Source organism: Macaca nemestrina, chromosome 8, assembly GCF_043159975.1.
Source record: "Macaca nemestrina isolate mMacNem1 chromosome 8, mMacNem.hap1, whole genome shotgun sequence".
Lineage (NCBI taxonomy): Eukaryota > Metazoa > Chordata > Mammalia > Primates > Cercopithecidae > Macaca > Macaca nemestrina.
Window position 1 is genome coordinate 77,917,607 of NC_092132.1, and position 27,572 is coordinate 77,945,178.

Sequence of the window (27,572 nt, forward strand, 5' to 3'; positions counted from 1 at the left end):
GCTAATCCGGTGAAACCCCGTCTCTACTAAAAAACACAAAAAAACTAGCCGGGCGAGGTGGCGGGCGCCTGTAGTCCCAGCTGCTCTGGAGGCTGAGGCAGGAGAATGGCGTGAACCCGGGAGGCGGAGCTTGCAGTGAGCTGAGATCCGGCCACTGCACTCCAGCCTGGGCGGCAGAGCCAGACTCTGTCTCAAAAAAAAAAAAGAGCATCCATGGATTTTGGCAAATGAGAAACTTAGATTTGTATTTGGTTCTGCCACACTGTAACTTTGGACAATTAACTTGTTGAACTTTTCTCCTTCTCAACTGTAAAAAAATATATATATTTTTTGATATATATATCTCATAAACATATGAGATATATATATATATCACTGAGTTGTGGATTAAGGACTGACTTAATGCTTGTCAAGAGCTTCATACAAAGTAAATATCCAATAAGTAGTAGCTATCATTGGTGTGACTTTCCAGGAAAAATTACAATGGTGTAGAGAAAAGTAGAGTATAGTGCTATAGATTGAAAGTAAGTACCTTTCATCATGCTAGAGAATTGTGAAATCAAACATTCTAGGAAAATTTAAGAGTTTATGCTTTCAATTTTATTATTCTGTAAAAGATTAGCATTGGATGGTTTTAAATTCTTAGAAAGCCATATGGCTCTAGATTTGTATTTATTTATTTATTTTTGCAACCACATTCTAACTTTTTGGAATGTTCTCTTTATCAAATACCACCTTATAGTCTCTTATTCTATAAAAATTTGCTTTCTTTTCTTTCTAAATCAAATTATTTAATACACCATGTTATCCCTCTGTCTGCCCTGTCCAATGTCTTGATACCTTACCTGCAGGATAACAAGTAGAATCGCCCAGTTTAAAGATACACTATATCCTTTTTTATTTTTTTGGAGACTGAGTTTCACTCTTGTCACCCAGGCTGGAGTGCAGTGGCGCGATTTCGCCTCACTGCAACCTTCGCCTCCCAAGTTCAAGCAATTCTCCTGCCTCAGCCTTCCAAGTGGCTGAGATTACAGGCATGAGCCATCACGCCCTGCTGATTTTTTTTTTTTTTTTTTTTTTTTAGTAGAGACCAGGTTTCACCACGTTGGCCAGGTTGGTCTCAAACTCCTGAACTCGGGTGATCTGCTCGCCTCGGCCTCCCAAAGTGCTGCGATTATAGGAATGAGCCACTGTGCCTGGCTAAGGATACATTATATCCATTTATTGTCTTAATAAATGAGGTAAAAACAAGCACACTAGTGAAAGTGGAATATCAAGTTAGCTCACATGAAAAGCAAGAAAGCAGACGATTTATTCTGGAGATGGCCTTTCTTCTATTAGTCATGCCATTATTGTGGTTTCAGCAAAACTGATTGTTTCTGTTTAATCAATGTTTCTCATCTTTTGCTAAGTTGGCTGCCTCATCTTTTTGTGTGTGCCTAGTCTTCAAAAACTTAAAAGTAGAGAATTAAACACTACTGGGGACAGTTAGGCATAAAGTGTGAGGTAGATAATGCTGTAAGACATAGAAGGGAGAGAACAGTGTTAATGCAGGTAAAAGAAAGAACTTTTAGGAGAGGATGGAATTTCAAAGAGACTTTGAAGGTTGGGAAGCCTTTGGGGAGAACAAATAAAAGAAAGGTGGCAGTGAATACGCTGGATCATTTGAAAGACGAACAAAGGCACACAGGTGTGAATGAACTTGGTGTTTATATGAGTACGTTGCATGGGGATAAAAGGTAGAGGGTGATTTGGAGAAGGGAATGTGCTGAAACATGAATGCCTACATGTGTATAACTGAGGAAGAGGGACTGGGGCATTACCATAAAAAACAAACTAAACTGTTACAGGGGCGACATAGTCATTTAGAATATGGGTCCTGGAGCTAGACTTGCCAAACTGTAATCCTGGCTTTGTAAAGGTGTCTCCTCCCGGTCCACTCCCACACCCCCAGCCCTTTACCAGGAAGGACAGAAGTTAATCACTGGAGACACCTGTGGACCCTTAGGATTCAATAATACATAACAAATTTTATTACCTAGCTTTCATCTTCTGCTAGTTCTCTCATATATTTACCTTCCCAAATTTGCTATGCTAGAAATTCAAAGTCCTTTCCTTTGTAGGATTTTTCTAAAACTTTATTATTTTGTTAAGAAGCTGTGTAAGAACAAGTTCTAACCACCACACTTTTGAGTTACTCATCACCGAGAACTCCCATAACTGTGTCATGCAGACGTTAATAAATCTTTGCTTTTATTAATCTGTCTTTTGTTCATCTAATTTGCACAGCCCCAGTCAATGAACTAACTTAATACAGGTAGAGGGAAAATAATTTTTTTTTCCACCTCTACTAATGTCAGGAGTCAGATTATGGAATGTTTTAAAAATTAACAGAATTCTGAGATTATGTGAGAAAGACTACTGGAGGCATCATATAGTTTTTTTTAGTCAAGTAAACATGATGTTATTTTTTATATTAACTAATATTGGCTTTTAATATCAATCAAATATGCTCCACATTAATTAAAATTTTACTCAGATTTTAATCTTTGTGTTCCACTGAATGTGTTTCTATATTTAAAAGGACTATGATAAAGCACACCAACAAAGATGCTAAAACCCAGATCAAAGTCTTTTATTGCTTGATATTATTTGACTCTTTGGAAACAAGTGGGAAAATTATCCAAGAAGAAAAGCCAAAGCAGCCAGTACGCGGCAAACTAACAGATGGAAGGGAAAATGATGAGGGGGAATTAGGTGATAGGAAGGTGCGAGTGCAAACTGAAAGAAAAATGGACTCAGGAAAGCAATTATGTATAAGAAAAATATATAGCTGGGTTTAGTGGTGGGCGCCTGTAATCCCAGCTACTCGGGAGGCTGAGGCAGGAGAACTGCTTGAACTCCGGAGGCGGAGGTTGCAGTGAGCCGAGATTGCTCCACTGTACTCCAACCCAGGCAACGAAGTGAGACTCCGTCTCAAAAAAAAAAAAAAAAAAAAAAAAAAGAAACAACAAATAAAACAAAACAAAAAAAGGAAAAATATATTTCAAAATTTAGAGGATACACATTTTAGAAATTCAGAGATAAAATTTGGATGTTTCGAAAACTGCAAGGAGCCAAGTACAAGTGAATACTGAGATTGGATTTATTTAAATAGCTGTATTAGCACCAAACAACATTAATAATAAAAAGTAAAAGAACCATATATACAGGGGAACGTACTCATAATTTCTTTTCTTTCTTTCTTTTTTTTTTTTTTTATTGAGACCGAGTCTCACTCTGTTGTTCCGGCTGGAGTGCAGCAGCGTGATCTTGGCTCACTGCAACCTCTACCTCCTGGGTTCAAGCAATTCTCCTACCGCAGCCTCCTGAGTAGCTGGGATTACAGGCACCCGCCACCACGCCTGCCTAATTTTGTATTTTTATTAGAGACGGGGGTTTCACCATGTTGGCCAGGCTGGTCTCGAACTCCTGACCTCAGGTGATCCACCTGCCTTAGCCTCCCAAAGTGCTGGGTTTACAGGAATGAGCCACCATGCCTGGCCTGTACTCAAAATTTTATGTAAAAATCTCCATTGCCACTCCCTGTGTACCTGTCAATAAAAGATTGAAAATAGGCCAGGCTCATGCCTGTAATCCCAGCACTTTGAGAGGCTGAGGTGGGCGGATCACAAGGTCAGGAGATAGAGACCATCCTGGCGAACACGGTGAAACCCCGTTTCTACTAAAAATACAAAAAATATGCCGGGCGTGGTGGCAGGTGCCTGTAGTCCCAGCTACTCGAGAGGCTGAGGCAGGAGAATGGTGTGAACCCCGGGAGGCGGAGGTTGCAGTGAGCCGAGATAGCGCCACTGCACTCCAGCCTGGGTGACAGAGCCAGACCTTGTCTCAAAAAAAAAAAAAAAAAAAGAAAAGAAAATATCCAAGAGCATCAACTTTATTCTAGAGTCTTACTCTATTTTTGCTACAGGTCTGAGTTAATATCTTGAGTTTCAAGTGGATAGGAGTGCCCATCTCCTAAGACTACTCCTACTCCACTCCACCCTCAAGCACCACCACCTTTTGGGTAAGCCCAGCAAGGGAAGAGGATGAGTTGTCCTCTCAAAGGAAGATGCAAATCATTCCTTCTGGGAGGGTTAGGTCATATCTCAGAGGAGTTTATTCTTCTGAAACTGACAACTGCACTTTACCATCAAATCTTCCATCTAGCCTATCTCTACAAATGGCATTTCCAACTGTTCACTGGTTCCCAGCAGAAACCTGGTATTCATTTGTGACCTCTTTCTCCCTCTAACCTGCACTCCAGTTAACTAAGTCTGATTTATTCTGCCACCAAAGTATATCCCAAATCTGTCTACTTTGCTCCATCTCCATGGCACCACTGTCATTTCTGGGCTAACCTTTATGCAAATTAGAGAAAGAAGCCTCTTCTTTTGGGCAGATAGTGGGGCTGGATTTCAGCCACACTTGCTCCCTTGTGCAGGGCGTGGTCTCCACAACCTGGCTTGGTGGCCCTGGACCTGACCAAGCCATCCTGCACTGTTGTAATAAATTCCTTAATGTTTTGCCACATCCTCACTTGTCCCCTCCAATCCATTCTCCATGTAACAGAGGGATTATTTTTAAATCACCAATTGGATCACTTTATCCCCCACTTTCAAAACCTTTCAATGAATTTCCATTGCTATTAGGATGAAACTGCAACCCCCTAACATTGCCTACAAGATTCTGAATGATCTGGTTCCTAGCTCCCTCTTCATCCTGACTGGCACCATTCCCCTTGATCCTAACTCTCAGCCACACTGCCTTGTTTTGTTTCCTAAAACTTGCCAAGCTTCCCCCTACCCCAAGAGACTTTGCCTGGAAAGTTCTTCATGACTTAGTTTGGCTAATGTCTACTCTTCTCTCAGGTCTCAATTTAAATGTTACTTCTTCAGGGAAGCCACCCGTGAATCTATAGTCCAAAGTAGATTCCCTCATAGCACTCTATTCTTTAATCATACTTAACAGATTTGTAATTGTATATTCACTACTGACTTAATATCTTTTTCCTGCTCTACACTGTAAGGTTCAAAAGGGCAGGTATCATGCTTGTCTTAGCCTGGTGCCTTCCATTTATCCAAGTTTCTGTAAGTTTATAGCAAATGCCTTCTCTATGCCAGCAATATAATAGATGATGGGCACATAGAAGTGAATAGACAGAGATGAGGTCCCTGCACTTATAAGAGAAACATGCAACCCATCAACAAGCAAAGCAAGCAGATGAGATGATTATGAATGCTGTGGCACTATCATCTCATAGTTCACTGCAGCCTTGAACTCCTGAGCTCAAGCGATCCTTCCACCTCAGTCTCCTGAGCAGCTGCAACTACAGGTGGATGCCACCGTGCCTGGCTAATTTTTCTCTATTTGTAGAGACAGCGTCTTGCTATGTTGCCCAGTTTCATCTGGAACTCCTGGCCTCAAGTCATTCTCTTGCCTTAGCCTCCCAAAATGCTGGGACTACAGGTGCCAGCTTGTCTTGTTCATCAGTGAATCCCAAGTATGTTGTTACGATAAAGCTGACTGCTAAACGTAACTGAAGAGTCTGCTTCGTTCATGTAAAGTCCAAAATAGGTATTCCTAATGTGTAGATGGTTCTTCTCCAAGAGTTCCAATTCAGGAACTAAGACTCCTAACTTGTGGTTCTGCCATCTTCAGCATGTGGCCATAGAAGGGAAAAGAGAGGCTGGGCATGGTGGCTTATGCCTGTAGTCTCAGCACTGGGAGGCTGAGGCAGGAGGATCGCTTGAGGCCAAGAGTTCAACATGGTGAGATGCCGTTTCTACCAAAAGAAAAAAAAAAAGAAGGGAAAGAGCATTAAAGATTGTGGGAGTTTCTTGTTTTTTTAACAATAGATTAAGACTGGATGGCTACACCTAACTTCAAGTGAGGCTGGACAATGCAATTCTATACTAAGAAAGAGAGTAAATGGGTTTGGTGATCAGCTAGTACCCTCAACAGTACCTGGCACAACACTCCATTATGAAGAAACAAAGATGAATTAGAAATGGATCAACACCTGTGAAAGAAGGGAAGAAAAAAATAAAAGAAATGGAACTTGTTCTAAAAAAGTTTATTAACGTATACACAGAAATCAGTATTATACCTGATCTAAGAGTATAATGAATCCTTTATTTCCAGTAATCTAGAGATAGTCTCTAAAATAAAATTAATTAATTTATAGATTTGTTTCTCAGGACAATAAAGTTTAAAAAAATTAATCTATTTTTTCACTTTAATTTGTCACCTTCAAGTTTTCCATTTTATTTCCTCTGGGTTTTAGCCTTCTCAAATCCGGTCACTTCACTAAGTTCACAGTCACTTAAGTTTCTCCTTCCTTAGGTTTGGATGGTTGCGTTAGGACAAGCCTACAGTTAAGCAATGAACAGTGACAGATGCATACTAAATACTAGGGAACCTGTGTGGATGGAGCCACAGTAGCTTAGAACTCGAAGACGTGACCCTGGATCACCATATAAAATGTTTGCATATATTTTTATGGTATTCTTTTTCTGCTCAGAAGGAAACTGTAGAAATTAAATATTGCAGAAATTTGAGTTCTACACTCAGACTAATGCAAACACATGGTCACGTGTGTTAATCTGTTTGCACTTAAAGCTTTTCCATTCTAAACTTGTTTACATGTCCTGGACTAAATCTTAGTATTAAAGGCACAGAAACACAGGGCTCTACGGGACCTCATTCACAACCATTCACCTTAACTGAGTCGATTCAGAAGGGACCTGAAGTCTAGAGTTGACCGATTCATCCGACAGAGAGAAAAAAGTGAAACATTTTCCAACCCTTATCATAGGTTTTGGCTTACTTTTCCAAAACAGAATCCTCCCTGAGGTAGTCGGAGAGCACAGTCCTGGATAGCAGTTCCGTGCACCGGGGAAGGAGGAAATTTTAGAGTCCAGTGATGCAGGCGGAGACCCAGTGTGGCTGAGAACGGGCGATGCGGGTGTTCCTGTGACCCCTGGAATGCAAAGGATTGCACCCCCATCAGAAAGTTAGAGGAGCCGATGCAGAGTAGCCAGAAGTCCTGTTCATTCGGCAGGAGCAGGGGTGCTGAGTGGGGGGGATCTCCGGTCCCGCAGCTCGGCCGCAGCCAAGAGCCCGAAATGCTGGGCGAGGCGCCACCCGAGGCCCGCCACGCCCCACGCCGCCCTGCAGGCGAACGCTGGAGGCCCCGCCGGGCCGCCGTAGCGCTGCGGCTCGGCCCGCTCCTTCCGCGCCGCCCTCCGCCCCCAGCCTCCCGGCGCCGCGGTAGCTCTGGGCAGGCAGCGCCGCCGCCGCCGCCGCCGCCGCTTCCTCCTCTGCAGCCGTTCGGCCGCTGCGTGACGCGTCGTTTCCTCCCAACATGGCGGCCGGGGCAGGTCGGCGGTGATGGAGGCCAGTTCGCGGCCGCGGCGGGTGCTAATCCCCACAGTAGCAAGGGTAGCCCTCCTCTCGCGGTGCCTGTGAGAGCCGCCGCCACCTAGTCCCTCAGTTCCCGGCAGACAGCCTCCCAGGCCGGGCTCCGTTACCGCCGCCAGGGCCGGAGGGACGAGTGAGAGGGGCGGCCGGGACGCGACCCCCGGGCCGGGAGAAGCTGAGGCCCGACGGGCGCGGCCCTCGAGGTACGGCTTCTCGGGCGCGGCGAGGACCTCGACGCTCCTCGGCGGCACCGCGGCTAGTCTCGCTCGCCCGCCCCTTCCTGATCCTGCCGCTGCCCTCCACGCCTCCACTCCCCCACCTCCACCCCCTCTCCTTTCTCTCTTCTCTTCCTTCTTCTCCTCCTCCTCCCCTCCAGCCGCTGGGAGCCGCGGGTCGGACGAGCCGCCGCCTCCTTCTCTGCGTCCATGTATGAGGGGAAGAAGACGAAGAACATGTTCCTGACCCGGGCCCTGGAGAAGATACTGGCCGACAAGGAAGTGAAGAAGGCGCATCACTCCCAGCTGCGCAAAGCTTGCGAGGTGGCGTTAGGTGAGTGGGGAGGAGGCCCGGGGGATGGGGTGCTTGTTGTGGGGCGGGGGGACAAGGGGGGCGCCCGTGGGGGGCTGGGGTCGCCCGAGGCTTGCCCGAGGCCCGCGCTTCTGACCTCGGGGAGCCCTCGCGGAGCCCTCTGCTCCCTGTCTGGAGTTGATAGGAACTCGGCTGGATGTGGGGCAGAGGCAGGGTAGAGGAGGAAGGGCGGTGAGCTGGGCTTGGGAAACTCGGCCGGGCATAGGATCGCGAGGCACCTGGGTTCGAGGGATCGACTTGAGAGTGAGGATTTTGTTGGTGGTCCGTGAGGTGCGGACTGGATACCACCCTTTGTGATGAAGCAGAAGATGAGCTGTTGTTTATTAGCTTGGAAATTGAGGTGGGGCCGGTATGTCAAGATTGGGCGTGGGAAATGTTCCATATCATAATTATCAATAACTTTTTCGTTTAGCGAGGTACTTTGGGGAGATAGGCTGCTGAAGTTGTTTCCTTGTTGACAGTCTTGAGAAGGGGTTCACAAGAGGTGCAGCCGGTTCTGACATCTCTCCGCCTCTGCCACAGGAAAAACATAGAGTAATATTGTATCTGACTGGGCTGACCTGGAAGAACAAGTCCGGTGGTTAAGGGGTGGGGGTGGCGGCGTGAAAGCAGGGAAGCAAAGAACCTTTAGATAAAATGGCTTTAGGTGACAAGGGAAGGGAGGGTTTGAAATGAGGAAAATGAAAAAGACAATGACACCCACTAGCCACATGTCTGGACAGTGGCAGCTGCTCTCAAGCTTGAATTGTGATTTATAGTTCAGATGGAAGAGATCTAGTGTAATGAAGCCCGCAGCAGGGAAAATCTAAACAATACCTCCTACCTATGAGGTTAGGCAGATAAGGAATAGTTAAAGGGGGAACATTGTTAGATCTATTGCATCCATCAAAGATGAAATCGTTTGAGAGACCATTTAACACAAAGATGCATTCCTAATGCTTACACTTTATAGCACTGGAAATACACTAAGTCAAATTGGCAAGAAAAGGAAGCTTGCTAAATAGGCTTTGGAAAAAAGCCTTCTTGAAAGGGAGAAAATCCACAATAAAGTATGCTAAAGTTAAGGAGTCAAGACAACTTAAAATTAGTTTTTAATTATCAAAATAAGTAGAAGACTACTATTTAATTTGCTGTGATATACCGTAGTTTTTTCCCCTAGATCGTTAAAATTGGTAATATGGAAAACGTCAAAGAAATTTCATCTTAAAAAATTTGAGTGTGTAGTATAAGGGGCTTAAGTTTATTTTTTCACCTTATTCATCGACTTGAAGTTTGCATTTTGTTATTTTTGTTGGTAACAAAAGACTGTTCCCCGTGTATGAGAAGACCGTTGTCTAGTGGCAGAAACTGTATTTATATCTAGATCCTGAAAGGAATAATTAAATTGGGGTGGGACTGGGGAGAAAGTGATTTTAGAATTTTTAAAATAATTGTTATATGTAGGTTTATAAATTACTTGAAGGTGAAAGAACTTTAGAGAGATTCAAATTAAAGTTTAAAATTTTTGTTTGTTGAGACAGGGGCTTGCTCTGTCACCCAGACTGAAGCACAGTGGCACAATCAGGGCTCACTGCCACCTCAAACTCCCAGGATCAGGCATTCCTCCTGCCTCAGCCTCCCAAGTAATTGGGGCTTCAGGCACACCGCCACACCTGGCTAATTTTTTTTTTTTTTTTGGGTGGAGATGGTGGTCTCTCTATATTGCCCAGGTTGGTCTCCAAGTCTGGGCTCAAGAGACCTCCCACCTTAGCCTCCCAAAGTGCTGGGTTTATAGGTGTGAGCTACCTCTCCTGGCCTTAATTTTTTATAATTCAGATTTTTCATGTTACAACATATTTTTAATACATTAAATTGTAAGTATCAAACTGAAGAAATGGAGTGTGTTGTGTGTATGTATATATTTTCCTTCTCCAAAATGGTAACATAAATAAGCATATTTTAATGGAGAGCCTGCTGGAATGAGAGTCAGAGATCCTATATTTAAATCCCAGTTGTGTTACGTCGTTGTATTTAGCAAGTCCCTGGGCCTTAAGTTTTCTGTAAAATTAGGATATTGAACTTAATGATTGTATGGTCACATCTCCTCTAATGTGCCATGAATGTGATTGCACTGTCCTGTTAACTCATGCATTGGGTATTCCCTACCACTCATGAGCATCATCTTTAGAGGGCCTATGTAGGGCTCTAAATGGTCCTTGCCATTTCTGGAGGTAGGGATTACTTGATATGTGTGCCAACTGTAGCAGGGTTGTCTATTCCAGATTTTGCCAGTTTTTACTTTTTTGTCCCTTCTGTATACTCAGTAGAAGCTTGTTATGAGGAATGTGACTATCCAGGGAGGGGCTAGGCATCACAGTACTTTATTTACTTGAGATGTATAAGGCATTTTTTCCCACATTTCACAAAGTTACATTTAGCCTCCGACAAAGCAAAATCTCAGTAATCTCATGGTAGCTAATCCCTGGTGAACTTTGTTTCTTCCCTTGCAGTCTATCTACATCACCACCCAAACATAAATTGGGAGGGATAACTCATTTTGTAAAGTATGTCTTGCAGGAAGATGGTATGCCCACAAATATATTGTCCTTGAAAACCATTTGAGACTTATCTTCTCCACTTCACTATTGAGACCTGGGCCAGGCCCACTTTGGTCTGTTGGTAATCTGTGTGGGCATCAAGCAGGATGGGAAAGCAAACTGAAAAGGCCTGATTTAGTCCTCTCGCGTCTATAGATTGTGAGTGGGTGGGTGTTGGATGGTGGAGATACAGAGGTCATTTTGTGGGTGGTGTTATAACCCTTCTAAATACCCACATGTCTGTCTTCCTTCTTTCCCCAGATATTTATTGAGCATACAGCTGAAGGGAGATGGACAGTAAACAGGAAAATACATAGTATGTCAGACTTTTAATCCTTTTTTGTTTGAAAATCATTGTATTGGCATGTGAGTAGATTTCAGAGTATTGCCATTCAAAATTAATTCAGCTACCTTTTAACATGGCCAATTATAGATGGATTTTCTGTAAACTGTACTCATGAAATTACAGCTTATCGTGTATTCTTAAAACTTTTTTTGCAAAAAAGTATAACTTATGAAACAGCATCTAGGTTGGGGAGATTTTACTTCATTAAAACAGAATCCATTCTCAAAGACACTATATCAAGGAACTTTTATCTTCACAGAAAGAAAAACCTTTAAAGGGATGCAGAGTTAATGTAAAACGTTTTTCAGATTTTCTTATGTCAGACTTTATTTTGAAGTAAAGAATGGTTAAAAAAGAAATAATCCCCGCCCCCCCCCCCCCCCCCAGTTAAAACTGGTGTGAAGGCCACAGGTCCAGGAACAGCTCCAGGTTGCCCTCTTTTGGTACCTGCCCTACTACAGCTCTCTGCAGAGAGAGGAAGTCTAGGCTGCCCTAGCTTAGCCTGATCCATTCCTGCTCTTGAGAATCCTGACTTAAAAATAGTCTGGCCATCTGCTGGCAGATGAGACAACAGCTGAGCTATTTTTAGTTTCAAAGAATTTAGGATTGTTGTGGGATTGGGCTTGAAGGTAGCATTGTTTATCTGCTAGGGAGGGTGCAGTTGGCACTTATTCCAGTAAGGCCTCTAAGTTTCAGGAGTTTCTTTTATGTTAGGATTGTGACTAGTTCAACTTACGCTTTCTAACATCGAATATCTATGAAGATACTCTGCAAATATTAGGATGAAAGAGTTCAAGTTTGGAAACTGGCACTGATACAAAATAAGAGTGGAAGAGGTGAAGAGCTGACCAGAAGAAGGTTTTAAAGGGAAAGGGGAGGCATATACTGGCAGTGACTAGGGTGGGTTCCCAGGAGGTATATGGGAAAATAATGGAGACAGAATTGTTAGGGAAGTAATTTTTGCATCAGACAGGGTATGAATTTATATTGTTCATATTATAAAGTGATCCTGTTGACTTAGTTTTCTTATATAAGAGTCTATTACCTATAATTATAGTTTCATCCAGAAATATAATATTGAGACTCAAACTTTTCAGAACTTGCTTCCTTCTGCCCCTTTAATCCCACCCTTATTTTTGTTGGTGGTGTTATAAAAAAGATATGTGGGTGGAGGGGAAATTACCTGAATGCTTTGGGCTCTGCGTTTATGCTACTTTTGGTAACCGTTAATTTTCATCACTCTTCACCATTTATGAAAAAAATGATTTATACCCAAACAATATCCTGTGAATACCTTAATTTAAAATATTTTAAACATCAGTGAACACCTTAATTATAATTTAAATCCATTAACAAATCTCTGTTTAAGCCTTCTTTGATATCTAAAGTAAAAAGTGTTTTCAGTAAGCCAAGCTACCTGAATTTTTGAGATGGGTAGAAGACTATAATTAATGACATAACTGAAAGATTGATCCTATTTGCATTTGTTCTTTTCTTTCACATTTCAGATTTGTTTTTAGGACATTTGCTCCAGAATAGTGTTGAATAAAATAAATGTTGTAGACTACAAGTTCTTTTTTTTTTTTTTTTTTTTTTTTTTTTTTTTTTTTTTTTGAGACGGAGTCTCGCTCTGTCGCCCAGGCTGGAGTGCAGTGGCGCGATCTCGGCTCACTGCAAGCTCCGCCTCCCGGGTTCCCGCCATTCTCCTGCCTCAGCCTCCCGAGTAGCTGGGACTACAGGCGCCCACAACCGCGCCCGGCTAATTTTTTGTATTTTTAGTAGAGACGGGGTTTCACCGTGGTCTCGATCTCCTGACCTTGTGATCCGCCCGCCTCGGCCTCCCAAAGTGCTGGGATTACAGGCGTGAGCCACCGCGCCCGGCGACTACAAGTTCTTAGAGAAGCTCTTTGAAGAAAATAAGTTTGGGTTGAAAAAATAAGTTTGGATTACAGTGTATAATCTGTTTCCATTTGGGAAATTTATAATGCACATGAACATAGTTAAGATTCTGAAAAGTCCTCCAAGAAAGACACCTGCTGAATTTTGTTTAATGAAGATTTTCCTGAATGTATGTGATCCTTTTTCATTGTCTGCTAACTCAGTTAACTCCCGTAGGATATGTTGTTCCTTGGAACTTACTTTGGTACACTGGGGAAAGAAGGGCAAGTACAATAACCCTAACTACTGGTGAAACCATCTTCCAGAAGAGGTTTGGGGAAACCAGTACACAAACCTGTGTTTCTGTAAACACAGGTTTGGGGAAAGCAGTAGATGTGTTGATAGTGTGGGAAGGAGAAGCAAGTATGAAATAAGGAGCAGGAGAAATGTCGACATCAGAGGACTATTTGCTGACTAGCTTTCTTTCCCACCCCATCTAGGGGCAGGTAACTCATTTGTATCTCCTGTTAAGGTTTAACTTAGAGAGAAAATTGTGAATGGGAAATCATTTGGGGAAATATTTGTCATAATATTCCTCACATAATGGAGGAAGGATATTTGAAAAGGGAAAAATATACTTGAGTAAGTTATTGTTGTCATTCCAAACTAGGTATATATTTCAATCAGGTATTTGTTGAACTCCTCTTGTGTGCTGGGTATACAGCAGTGAACCAAACATGCTTTCATAGAACACACATTCTAGTAGGGTGAGGGTGATAGTAACGACCTTATATCATCAGAAGAAAGAGTTCAGAAGGTTAAAGGGAAAAGGGTGGGAGTGCTGATTTAGTTAGAGTTGTCAGGAAAGTCCTGTCTGTGAGATGACATTTGAGCAGAGAAGTGACAAAAGTGAGGGATTTAGTCTTTCAGACTAAATGAAATAGAAACAGGGGAAACAGCAAGATGGTTGTGTGCTCCGTGTGTTTCAGGATGCAAGGAGGCTTGTGTGGATGGGAGAGAGAGGGGGAAAGATAGGACGGGGAGGGCAGATTTGGGATTTTAGTGACAGCATGTTTATATTTTTAAAGGCTCACTGTGGCCAGAGACCATGGGGACTTAGACTAGGTTGGTGGTAGTGGAAAGAGTGATAATTGTGTGCAGTTAGAATATATTTTGGAATCCACAGGATTTGCTGATGGGTTGGTCGACAGAGGGGATGGCATCCAGTCTTGTAACCAGAGCTTCAGGGTAGGGAAGATGGCATTCACCTCAATGGGGAACACTAGGATAGAAAAAGCCTTTGGGAAATAGGTTTTTATATAGTAAAATATTTTCATCCTGCCTTTTATATGTATTTAAAATGTTTTAATGATAGAGTTTTCTGATGATAGGATATTTTCTACTGAGAATAACACAAAATAATTTCAATTTTGTTTTGTCGATTTTTTTTTTGAGACGGAGTCACGCTCTGTCACCCAGGCTGGAGTGTAGTGGCGCGATCCTGGCTCACTGCTAGCTCCGCCTCCTGAGTTCATGCTATTCTCCTGCCTCTCAGCCTCTCCAGTAGCGCCACCACGCCCGGCTGATTTTTTTTTTTTTGTATTTTTAGTAGAAACGGGGTTTCACTGTGTTAGCTAGGACGGTCTCGATCTCCTGACCTCGTGATCTGCCCGCCTGGCTTCCCAAAGTGCTGGGATTACAGGCGTGAGCCATCACGCCCAGCCTGTCTTGTCAGGTTTTTTGCAGGGAGGTTTTTTTACCAAAGAAATGAGCCTTTCACTTGTCTGGTTCTTTTCCTGGAATAGGAACTTTGTGGATGTAATTAGTGAAAGACCTTGAGGTGAAATTGAGATCCTCAACTTAGGGTCTTATTAGGTGGGCCCTAAATCCAGTGAATGGTGTCCTTGTAAGGAAGAGGAGGGATTCTTCCCTGGAGCCTTTGGATGTAGCATAGCTCTGCTGCGACCTTGATTTTAGATTTTGGGCCACCAGAACTATGAGAGGAAATTTCTGTTGTTTTAAGCCACCAAATTTATGGTAATTTGTTAAGGCAGCCTTAGGAAATGAATGCAAGTTCCCTTTTTATCCTAACTTTTCAGACCCATTTTGATTTCTTATTCAACTTTCCACTTATAGAGTCTACTATATGTATGTTTACACAATACAATCCTGTCTTTGGCTCGTCTCTGATTGTTTCATGAATCTAGAAAGCAGTTATTCTGAGGCTTTAGTGTGTCATAAGTAGAGGCTCTTGAAAAGCTTCTTAAAAGGTCTGAGCTCAGGTATTCAAAAGTATTTTAAAAGTTTTGTGTTCTACTTTTGATTATTTTGTTTTGCTTAGACTTGATATAACTAAATTTGTTTATTAACATATAACTAAATTTGTTTATAACCTATGTTATCTTTTCATTCAGAAGAGTCTTTGAAAATCTTTAAAATGGCTGGGTGCGGTGGCTCACGCCTGTAATCCCAGCACTTTGGGAGGCTGAGGCGGGTGGATCATGAGGTCAGGCATTCGAGACCAGCCTGGCCAACATAGTGAAACTCTGTCTCTACTAAAAATACAAAAAGTTAGCTGGGCGTGGTGGTGGTGGGCGACTATAATCCCAGCTACTTAGGAGGCTGAGGCAGGAGAATGGCTTGAACCTGGAAGGCAGAGGTTGCAGTGAGCCAAGATGGTGCCACTGCACTCCAGCCAGGACAACAGTGTGAGACTCTGTCTCAAAAAAAAAAAAGAAAAAATCTTTAAAATATTTCATATTACCACTGGCAGTGTCTTTAGGAAACTCCATGTGAGGCTATTAATTTTTCTTAACAAAAATGTGTGCACTGAGGCTTCATTTAATCAGCTGTTTAACAATCCTCATTTGTCAGAACTTTGCTAAGAAATGAAATAATAAAAATAGAAGCAAAGTACATATCATGAAGGCCAAGTACTTTATATAGAAGAGAATCTCTATGACTTTTAGTCTGTATACTTTTATAATTCCAGTAAGTTGGGGAATTTGGTATTTTTTATAAACGAATCCTTCAAATCATTTTCTTTCTTTTTTTTTTTTTTTTTTTTTTTTGAGACGGAGTCTCGCTGTGTCGCCCAGGCTGGAGTGCAGTGGCCGGATCTCAGCTCACTGCAAGCTCTGCCTCCCGGGTTTTTACGCCATTCTCCTGCCTCAGCCTCCCGAGTAGCCGGGACTACAGGCGCCCGCCACCTCGCCCGGCTAGTTTTTTGTATTTTTTTAGTAGAGACGGGGTTTCACCGTGTTAGCCAGGATGGTCTCGAACTCCTGACCTCATGATCCGCCCATCTCGGCCTCCCAAAGTGCTGGGATTACAGGCTTGAGCCACCGCGCCCGGCCTCAAATCATTTTCAAAAGTGCAAGTACAACAATAAAAATTTACTGTGATACAGGGCTGGGCGCAGTGGCTCACGCCTGTAATCCCAGCACTTTGGGAGTCCGAGGTGGGTGGATCATGAGGTCAGGAGATTGAGACCATCCTGGCTAACACAGTGAAACCCTGTCTCTACTAAAAATACAAAAAATGAGCCAGGTGTGGTGATGGGCGCCTGTAGTCCCAGCTACTTGGGAGGCTGAGGCAGGAGAATGATGTGAACCCGAGAGGCACAGCTTGCAGTGAGCAGAGATTGCTCCACTGCACTCCAGCCTGGGCGACAGAGTAAGACTCTGTCTCAAAAAAAAAAAAAAAAAACATTTTTACCGTAATACTCTTAGCTGGAGATAACCACTGTTAACTTTTTGAAAAACAACTTTCTGATGAATGATTTACATACTATAGTATTTACTTTTTTTGAGTGGAATGATTTTTGGTAAATTTACTGAATTACGCAGCCATCAGCATTAAATCCAGTTTTAGAACATTTCCATTACTTCAGTAAGATCCGTAGTGCCCTTGTTGTCATCCCTAGCTTCAGGCATTCAGTAATCTATTTTCTGTTTTTAGAGTTGCATTTTCTGGACATTTCATGAAATGCAGTTATACACAGGTGGTCGTTAGTGTCTGGTTTCTTTCGGTATGTTTTTGAGGTTCATTCATGAAGTTTGTATCCACACTTCATTTCCTTTTATTGATGAAAAGCATTCCATTGTTTAGATATCCTATATTTTGCTTATCCATTTACCAGTTGATGGATATTTGGGTTGAATGAATAATACTGCCACTAATATTTGTGTGTAAGTCTTTGTGTGGACGTAAACTTTTATTTCTTCTAGGTAGACAAACTGGGAAGGGAATTGGTGGGCCGCATGATAAATTTATGTTTAACTTTTCAAGAAACTTTTTAAGAAACTGCTAAATTCTTTTCCAAAGTGCCTGCACCATCTTACATACCCACCGGCAGTGCATGAGGCTTCCCGTTTCTCCAAATTCTCACCAATATTTGTTACTGCCTTTTTATTTTTAGCCATCCTAGTTGTTATAATGAAGTGTTACTTCATTGAAACACTGTTAACTTTTTGAAGTACAGATTAAATATCGGAAATGCTTGGGATCAAAAATGTTTTCAATTTTGGGTTTTTTTGGATTTTGGAATATTTGCATATACATAATGAAATATCTTGGGGATGAGATTGAAGTCTAAACACAGAATTCACTTATGTTTCACATACACCTTATAAACGTAATCCAAAGGTAATTCTATGCACTGTTCTTTTTTTTTTTTTTTTTGGAGATGGAGTTTAGCTCTTGTTGCTCAGGCTGGAGTGCAATGGTGCGATCTCAGCTCACTGCAACTTCCACTTCCCAGGTTCAAGTGATTCTCCTGTCTCAGCCTCCCAAGTAACTGGGATTACAGGCATGCACCACCATGCTCAGCTAATTTTGTATTTTTGGTAGAGAGGGGATTTGCCATGTTGGCCACTCTGGTTTCAAACTCTGACCTCAGTTGATCCACTGGCCTTGGCCTCCCACAGTGCCACAGGGATTACAGGCATGAGCCACTGCGCCTGGTCTTATGCACTGTTCTTAATTTTGTGCGTGAAACAAAATTTTTTGTTTGTTTGTTTGTTTTGAGATGGAGTCTCGCTCTGTCGTCCAGGCTGGAGTGCAGTGGCGTGATCTCCCTTCACTGCAAGCTCCGCCGCCTCCCGGTTCACGCCATTCGCCTGCCTCAGCCTCCCGAGAAGCTGGGACTACAGGCGCCTGCCACAACGCCTGGCTAATTTTTTTTGTATTTTTAGTAGAAACAGGGTTTCACTGTGTTTGCCAGGATGGTCTCCATCTCCTGACTTCGTGATCCGCCCGCATCGGCCTCCCAAAGTGCTGGGATTACAGGTGTGAGCCACCGTGCCTGGCTGAAACAAAATTTTGACTGTCTTTTGACTGTGACCCATCACATGAGATCAGATTTGGAATTTTTTTCACTTCTGGCTTCATGTCAGTTCTCAAAAAGTTTCAGATTTTGGAATATTTCAGATTAGGAATGCTCAACCTGTATTTTTCCCAGACTTCATTCTCCACACACATACACAGGAGCATGGACATGGACAAGCATATTCTTCAAAAAATTGAGCAGCCAGATGTGGTGGCTCACATCTGTAATCCCAGCACTTAAGGAGGCCAAGGCAGGGAGATCACTTGAGCCCAGGATTTTGATACAAACCTGGGTAACATGGCTAAACCCTGTGTCTACAAAAAAATACTAAAAAAAAAAAAAAAAAATTACTGGGTGTGGTGGTGTGCACCAGCTACTTGGGAGGATGAGGTGGCCCGGGAGGTTGAGGCTGCAGTGAGCTGTGATCACACCACTGCACTCTAGCCTGGGTGACAGAGTGAGACTCTGTTTCAAAAAAAAAAAAAAAAGAAAGAAAAAAAAGCCTGCCATGGTGGCTCGTGCTTGTAGTGTCAGCACTTTGGGTGGCTGAGGTGGGTGGATCATGAGGTCAAGAGATCGAGACCATCCTGGCCAACATGGTGAAACGCTGTCTCTACGAAAAATACAAAAATTGGCTGGCCGTGGTGGTGTATGCCTATAGTCCCAGCTGCTCGGATGGCTGAGGCAGGAGAATCACTTGATCCCGGGAGGTGGAGGTTGCGGTGAAGCCGAGATTGCGCCACTGCACTCCAGCCTGGCAACAGAGTGAGACTATGTCTCAAAAAAAGAAAAAAACTAATTTTTAAGGCATTCATAGGGGGAAAAAGAATAGCTAACATTTATTGAGTGTTTAGTGTATGCCAGGTTCTGTGCCAGTTGAATACTTCATTGACTTCATCTCAGTTAGTCCTCAAAATAACCCTATATGCTTAGGTTCTATTGTTACCTGCATTTTGCAAATGAAGAAAATGAGTTTGTGTTTGGCAGAGTTGGAATACGACCTTAGAGCCTACATAGTCATCTTGGGAGTTGTGTTGCGCTCTGCTTTTTGGCCTAATGTGGCAATCCTGTCCTGCACCCTTAATCACAGTACTATATGTTTGTAAGTAACAATACAAAAAGGAAAAGAAGGGCGACTGTGGAAAGAAAGGCACTGTCAAGAAGAGAAAAAGGGCCATACACTGAATAGACATAGAAATAACAGCAATACAGGAAAATATTGCTGTGTACATTTCAGTGAATCTCCAGGGTGAATGTTCATGTGTTCATCATGGGATCCTCAAATCTGTCGTGTACAATATAATTTTAATTCTCTTTTCTGCTTAAGTCAGGCAAATTTGTGTGTATGTATCTTCTAAGATTTAATTTTAAAGTAAAGTGTCAGTAATTTAAGCTATTTGGAAATTTAATGTGCCCTGTAACACCTCCCAGGGATTCGGGATAGGCTAGCTTTTATTGTGCTTCTATGCCTAACCCTTTAAAACTACTCTCATTTGCTTTTTATATTAATATTTTGTAACATTTCAAATCATTTTAAGAATTGATATAAGAACAAAATCTTATTAAAATATCGTTTTGTGAAATTACCAATAAGACTTTATCTGAAAATAACTAGTTGTAAATCTCAGTGACTTCATCTGTAAGTATGTAAATATAATTACTGTGTAACTCATGATTTTCTGTTATCTAGTCAATATTTCATGTGCATTTTCTATATATCTATGTTGTCTTCCTACCTAGCATTTTAACAGTGTGTCATTTGTTTAAATATTTTTGAGTTTGGGGACATGTTACATTTAAGTTTTGCTACACAGATTTTTTTTTTTTTAACTAATCCCTTGCAGAATTTGGTTAGTGTTTGTTATATATGCAGAACTGTTTAAAATAAACTCTTTAAGATTTTGATTGTTGGGTTAGAGTGTGGTCATTCATGACTGTTCCTTAAGGCAAGGTTGCCATACTTAATATACCTGTGTTAGGTGCAAATAAACAACAGAGCACTGAGGACAAGACAGAGAATTTGCTGTTGTTAGATTTATTGGTTTTGATCAGTGTTTTATCACTTCACCTTTCCTTTGCATTTTTTTTTTTTTCTGTTCTAAGAGTGAAAAACAAAGACATAAAAATTCCTGTTTATAGTTAGGATATCTGTACTTTCATTTTCTATGAATTTGATATTTTTCATCCTTTTTTTCTTGAGGGTTATTAGGGTATATCTGTTTGAGCTACTGTAACAATACTGTAAACTGGGTGGCTTATGGACAACAGAAATTTATTTCTCACAGTTCTTTATTTCTCACTGTGAATTCAAAGATCACTGTGCTGACAGATTCCATATCTGGTGATAGCTGGTTCCTTATAGACAGTACCTTCTAGTTGTGTTGTCACAAAGTAGAAGAGTGAAATACACCTTTTATAAGGGCACTAATTCCATTCATGACTGCTCCACCCTTATGACCTAGTCACCTCCTGAAGGCCCCGCCTCTTAATTCCATCACACTGGGAATCAAGTTTCAACATGATTTTTTGGGAGGACACAAACATTCAGACCATAGCAGGGTATATAATATGAAGTATGTATTTTAAAAGTTCATTTTGTTTCCCTGAATTGATGGGTGTTTTAATAGCAGTTACTAAGTAATTTTAAAACATCACATCATATTCCATCAGTCATTTTCAATTTATATTCGTATAGTACTTAATGTGGTATCTGGTAAGATTGACTAGTCTTCATTGTTTCTTAATTTTTTAAAAATAATATTACTTCTTTTTCCAAATAACAAGGATTTTCTTTTAAGTTTTCTAATGCTCGTTCTTAACATCTTATTAACATGTTAATCAGATTTTCTTGCCTTCTATTCTTATACATCAGCTAAAGAGTGTTAATAGTCGGGAAGAAGTTGATTATTTTGTTTCATCCAATTTATTGGGTCCTCATGCTTCCATTCCCTAAGTTTTACTTCTTACCTGATAATTGAGAATGTGTTTGTTTAATGCAGTGTCAGAAAGCAACAATGTTTAATGCAGTGACAAGCAAAGCTTATGTGTAATTTCTAATGTGCTGTGTTTGATCTTTAGAAATGAGAATGGAACCATGTGCATCTTCTGCAAAGGTGAAGAGTAAAAATAAGGTGTAGGTTGTTTGATACCAGTTAATAGTCAGTAATTAAGATTTTATAATATACATCGGTGTCCAAAAAATGAGTTTTTACAATTATCAGAGAAAAATTTTTTATAGTAAGTAACAGCTCTGTGTCTATAGTTATCTTGCTAGAAGATACAAAGGGAGAAATAAAGTTATATTATTAGAATGTGTTTTTTTACTAACTGCAATGATGAATCTGTGTGTTTGAATAAATGAAGTGAAGGTATTTTATTCTTTTTGTTTCCACCCTCAATCCCCATTTTTATGGCTGTTATAGAAGATTCCTTGAGTGGTAAAGTAGAAGGAAAGGTACTTTTGTTTGTAATGTGTACACATTTTTTCCTTAAAAAGTCAATGAGTATGCCAACATATACTGTCTTAAACTTGTGTGTATGGCTACCTTCATTGAATTACTTTCCTTATGAAATAGTTAAACATTTCTCAATTCTTAATTTTCTTTTACATTTCAAAAAACACCCTTTAGTAGGTAATTAATATGCAAAATTATGGTTTCTCTAAGAAAATGTTAGGTTCTCAAAATTATCACTGTTATAGTTCTTTTTGTTTGATGGCTTTTTCTTGGTTTGAATGAAAAATGTCTTTAAGAAAGGTTTGCTAATCTTTTTCCGTTTTATCACTAAGTTAAAATCATATTTATTTTTACTAAGTAGTTTTCAGTTTTGTGTTATTAAATTGAATAGCCGTTGTTTTTTTTTAGCGCTCCCCTAAATGGTTTCTGCCAATTCAGTCTCATTGAAACTTTCTATCCTTAACATTTGTAAAAATAATATAATCTTTCATTAATACCAAATAAGAAGTTTTGTTTGGTTTTGCTGCTCATGCATGCCTAATGCTGTTCTGTGTAATTAAGATATATCTCACCAGTTGGTTTGACTAAAACTTCTTAATGTAAAGGTTTTATTGATTTAGTAAACTAATGTCCCTAAATATTTTGTCTAAGATAGTCACTATTAATAATGTGGTGTTTCAGAAAGTGTTTAAGAAAACAAAAAATTGTTTTTGAGTTTGGAAATTAAATATTCTTAAGAATATTTGCTTTTTTTCTAGCTCTTTCCTTTTTTTTATATATTCTTCTTATTTATTTATTTAGACGGAATCTCGCTTTGTCGCCCAGGTTGGAGTGCCATGGTGCAACCTCGGCTCACTGCAAGCTCCGCCTCCTGGGTTCACGCCATTCTCCTGCCTCAGCCTCCCGAGTAGCTGGGACTACAGGCGCCTACCACCACGCCCGGCTAATTTTTTGTATTTTTAGTAGAGACAGGGTTTCACCGTGTTAACCAGGATGGTCTCGATCTCCTGACCTCGTGATCTGCCTGCCTCAGCCTCCCAAAGTGCTGGGATTACAGGCGTGAGCCACCGCGCCCAGCCTAAATTCTTATTTTTATCCTGAATTTTTTTTTTTTTTTTTTTTTTAAATAAAGACGCCCAGGCTGGAGTGCAGTGGTGCCATTTCGACTCATGGCAACCTCTGCCTCTTGAGTTCACGTGATTCTCCTGTCTCAGACTCCCAGGTAGCTGGGATTACAGGCGCATGCCACCATGCCCGGCTAATTTTTGTATTTTTAGTGAAGATGGGGTTTCACCATGTTGGCCAGGCTGGTCTCGAGCTCCTGATCTCGTGATATGCCTGCCTCGATCTTCCAAAGTCCTAGGATTATACAGGCGTGAGCTACTGCGCCTGGCCCTGAATTTTTTATTTTAAAAATTACCACAGTATTTCCATTCCTTTTTTTGACCCATTTACTTTAATTTCCTACCTGATTCTCCTTTCTCCTTTTCAAACCCTCAGAATCTCTATTAGCATTGATCTATGAAAACATTCTTGATTTATAAAGACATATTTTAACTCAATTCAAACAGTTTAAAAATAATCAGAGAGTAACCTGAAATACAAATATGCATTTAGTTTACAACCCTTGATGTATCCTCACAAATGACCACTACATTGCAGAAATGAGGGAAAATTCACTACATGGTAGAACAGTAGATAGGTGGTAGTTTATTGCTAGATCCCAGAAGGAATGAAAAGCTAAAAGGATGAGAAAGAAGAGCTAGATATGGAGGACAGGGAACATAAGCCATGTAACATATGGATAACTCATTTTCTGAAAGATAAAACAAAAACCAGAAATTGCTGGCAAAACAATAATCAAAGATATGCTGGAGAAAACAGCACTAAAAAATACTTGTGTGTGCAAACTGCTATATTCTAGGAAGAAAAATACTCAATGTGAAAAGACTTAGAAATCTCAGTCTAGCAATATTTTTTAATATTAGTGATAAAAAATTAATCTTGTAAATATCCAGGCAAAGAAAATAAGCTTCCAGAAGAATAGTTCAGTTTGTTAAGACTGTAAAGAATCAGTAGCATCCATGGCTATTCAAGGAAAAAAAAAATTATAAGAGTTTCATCCTAGGTAAATGTAATAGGAATTTGCTGAAAATGTTAAAACAGCAACTCTGCTAATAAACATAAGCATTCTCTTTTATATCTTTTTTAAAAAAATGCCTTATCGGCCGGGCGCGGTGGCTCAAGCCTGTAATCCCAGCACTTTGGGAGGCCGAGGTGGGCGGATCACAAGGTCAGGAGATCGAGACCACAGTGAAACCCCGTCTCTACTAAAAATACAAAAAATTAGCCGGGCGCGGTGGCGGGCGCCTGTAGTCCCAGCTACTCAGGAGGCTGAGGCAGGAGAATGGCGTGAACCCAGGAGGCGGAGCTTGCAGTGAGCCGAGATCACGCCACTGCACTCCAGCCTGGGCAACAGCGTGAGACTCCGTCTCAAAAAAAAAAAAAATAAATAAAAAAATAAAAAAATAAAAAAATGCCTTATCTCACCTCTCTATCATCTTTTTCCCTTGTTGCCTTCTTTATCTCCCTCATCTCTCCACCGCTTTCTCTCACCCCCTCTATTTCAAATTCTTCTAGAATATTGTTAGAAAACAATGAGAAATGTGTTACAAAGATGTATGTACAAGTGTATTCATCATTATGCTGTTTTTAATTACTAAAATATGAAAATAACTCAGGTAGTCAACAATATAGGATTGATTAAATGATGTTAATAAAGGGAATGTTACAGAGTACTGTGTAGTGATGTGCTTGAAATATACTTATTGATATGGGAAGATGAATGATTGGAAAAAGCAGATTATATAATACTTAGAACAAATATGTGTAGGTATACGGAGAAAAAGTGTTGCAAATACAAGAAAATTCTGACATATGATCGTACCAAGTAACGTGTCTTGTGGTAGAACTACAATAAAATATTTCATGGCATGGTTAGAAGAAGTGTGTCACTGGGCCAGGTGCATTGGCTTACGCCTGTAATCCCAGCACTTTGGGAGGCTGAGGTGGGTGGATCACCTGAAGTCAGGAGTTCGAGACCAACCTGGTCAACATGGTGAAGCCCCATCTCTAGTAAAAATAAAAAAATTAGCCAAGGGTGGTGGCAGGCACCAGTAATTCCAGCTACTTGGGAGGCTGAGGCAGGATAATAGCTTGAACCTGGGAGGTGAAAGTTGCAGTGAGCTGAGATCGCACCATTTGCACTCCAGCCTGGCAACAAGAGCGAAACTCTGTCTCAAAAAAAAAAAAAGAAGTATGTCATCCAGGAGTCTGTATGCTTCTTCCTCAAGCATGTGGTATTCAAATGTAGAGTAAGAGGAAAAAGAAAACATACACACAAGTGTAAGTAGTGGGCTTCTATTGAAGTAGAAAAATAAAATCAAGGAAGAAGATTGCTGACATCAAATATAGATGATTGAATAATAGTTATATTTATTTACTAGCAAGTCAACCTCGTAGTGAACACAGGGATAATTTAAATGTTTTTGATATTGCTTAGAGTATGCCTAACTAGGGTATTATAAATTGATTGTACTTTGGGCTTGATTACCCATTAGCTTGTAATAATAGGAAGGAAATTGTTTTGTTCTTCAATTCCTTTCTCACTTTGATTTCTCAAAATGAGGAAAGAATAACTGGCCTCATATAGGCTTTTGACTAGGAAATATTTATACAGTAAATCCTGACAATGTCATTAATATAGGTTCTTGGAAACTGTGACTTTAAGTGAAATGACATACAGCAGGTCCTTTAATAATATTGGTTAGTTAAACATGTCATTATAAGGTTGATTAGAAAAAAATGATTTTGTTATACATCATTTTGCTTAAAGTCACAATTTCCAAGAACAACAAGGTTAAGTGAGGACTCACTGTAATTTATGTCTTTGGTAATCTAAGTATTATATAAGAAATAAAAAGTATTTTTGAGAGAACCTCATTGTTTGCTGTTATTTTCTAAAACACAAGTCTTAGCTTCATCTCAAACTAAGCTAAGAAAGATGTATAAGGTTTCGGAAGATCTCATTTTCATGTGTGTATCCTTTAAGGCCTTCTCAACACATCCAGAAAAGGTGTGGAAAGCTAATTTAAGAATACAGGTTGTTTTAATGTCTGTAGAAAGCCCAGTGTTAACCAGTATAGATTTACTCTTGCAGATACTTGGGATCCTTTCTAAAGATGGATACCAGGTTCTTTTCAATTATATGGAAACTGCCATTTATCAGTTAGTTATTTTCCTGTGTTTCATATTTGAGTCACAAAATAGTACTGTGAGTCATAGATGTTCTTTTTCTTATATTTCTTTTTTTATTTTTTGAGATGGAGTTTCACTCTGTCGACCAGGCTGGAGTACAGTGGCACGATCTCAGCTCACTTCACCCTCCACCTCCCAGGTTCAAGTGATACTCCCACCTCAGCCTCCTAAGTAGCTGGGACTACAGTTGTATGCCATCACGTCTGGCTAATTTTTGTATTTTTAGTAGAGAAGGGGTTTCACCATGTTGGCCAAGCTGGTCTTGAACTCCTGACCTCAAGTGATCTGCCTGCCTTGGCCTCCCAAAGTGCTGGGATTACAGGTGTGAGCCGCTGTGCCCAGCCTTTTTCTCGTATTTCATATTCATAAGTGCTTTCCTGAAATCAGCTAAAATTTGTGCTCATTCCATTATAACTTGATTAAAACTTTTTTAGTCCTGAGTAGATGCATTTCTATCTTCCTTCCCTACTTTGCCCATTGGGAAATTTCTCAAAAATCTTCCTTCATAATAATTCAATATTTGTTTATATTTATTATTAGTATTTATTTGCAGATAACCTTTGGGAATATTAGACATACTAGTTATTCATATGTTGATACTGTCCTTAGATTTTTGGAGAGTGCTTTCTTGCTTTCAACATCTAGCTGAGTTTTGTCCCGTTGAGAAAATGGGAAACTTGACTGAAATAATGGGAGAGAATGGATTAATTTTGGAACATGGGACATTACGGGACATGGTAGGACTGGGACAGGCCTGATAGAGGCTCCTTTATATAATATAAGGACAGCATGAGGTTGTCAGGACACAGAATAGAAAGGTGCAGACTGGTGAGATGAGGAAGTATTAAAAACAACCTTTGCTTTGCCCTTAGGAATAATGTGTATTATTTAAACGGTGTAAGCCCTCATTATAATTTGTTGATGATAGTTTAAGTATATGGGGTATGCCCATTAGCCATTTTCTGTTAAAAAGTGGGTTTTTCGCCTGGGCATGGTGACTTACGCCTGAAATCCCAGCACTTTGGGAAGGATCACCTGAAGTCAGCAGTTCAAGACCAGCCTGACCAACATGGAGAAATCCTGTATCTACTAAAAATACAAAACTAGCCGGATGTGGTGGTGCATACCTATAATCCCAGCTACTCGGGAGGCTTGAGGCAGGAGAATCACTTGAACCCGGGAGGCGGAGGTTGCAATGAGCTGAGATGGTGCCATTGTATTCTAGCCTGGGCATCAAGAGTGAAACTCGGTCTCAAAAAAAAAAGGTGGATTTTTTTTCTCTGTGGCTCTTTGGGTTAACCTAATGTTTTGTATATTAAATTATGTTACTATGAACTCCAATTTTACCACAAGATTAAAAGCTAATAAAAATACTTTTTAGTCTTCACTATTTTATTTAACAAACATTTATTGAACATCTTAAGTGTATCTAAAAATTGTATTAGGCACTAGGGAAACTAGGGAACACTCATACGTGGTTCCTACCTTCAACAGCTTATAATCTCTTGGGGGAAGACAGATTTGCAGTAAATAGATGTTAAAATGGATAAATAGGTGCTATGGTAGACATATATGAAATTGATGGAAACCCAAAGGAAGAATAATTGATAAGTTCTTTTCAG

The 27,572-nt window shown here is 40.6% G+C and overlaps 2 protein-coding genes across 5 annotated transcripts in view; one reads left to right on the top strand and one right to left on the bottom strand.

The window, feature by feature from the left end:
- Positions 1–214: 214 nt before the first annotated feature.
- Positions 215–7,888, bottom strand: LOC112426735 (uncharacterized). The gene is made up of 3 exons (XM_071067431.1): positions 7,781–7,888; positions 6,869–7,522; positions 215–5,824 (listed from the first exon to the last, which is right to left on the bottom strand). The coding sequence occupies exons 1-3, from the start codon at positions 7,886–7,888 to the stop codon at positions 5,675–5,677; spliced, it is 912 nt and encodes a 303-aa protein (XP_070923532.1). The 3' UTR covers positions 215–5,674.
- LOC105482169 (ARF guanine nucleotide exchange factor 1) overlaps positions 7,434–27,572 on the top strand; it is a 154,689-nt gene continuing 134,550 nt past the window's right edge. For 2 of the 4 annotated variants that reach the window (XM_071068140.1, XM_071068141.1), the window contains exons 1-2: positions 7,508–7,664; positions 7,838–8,010. In XM_071068140.1, the coding sequence (XP_070924241.1) occupies positions 7,887–8,010 (124 nt within the window). In that variant the 5' untranslated portion in view covers positions 7,508–7,664; positions 7,838–7,886. Of the gene's footprint in view, positions 7,665–7,837; positions 8,011–27,572 lie in introns of those variants that run through there. The other 2 variants (XM_011742148.3, XM_071068142.1) reach the window with 2 other exon arrangements.

What these genes read in the sequence shown, in the direction of transcription:
- LOC112426735 (XM_071067431.1), bottom strand. Translation starts at nt 7,888, where the DNA reads ATGGACGCAGAGAAGGAGGCGGCGGCTCGTCCGACCCGCGGCTCCCAG. An exon ending in AGAAAGGAGAGGGGGTGGAG is followed by an intron (nt 7,523 to 7,780) that starts GTGGGGGAGTGG and finishes CTGAGGGACTAG; the next exon opens with GTGGCGGCGGCTCTCACAGG. An exon ending in GAGGATTCTGTTTTGGAAAA is followed by an intron (nt 5,825 to 6,868) that starts GTAAGCCAAAAC and finishes TTCTTTTGGTAG; the next exon opens with AAACGGCATCTCACCATGTT.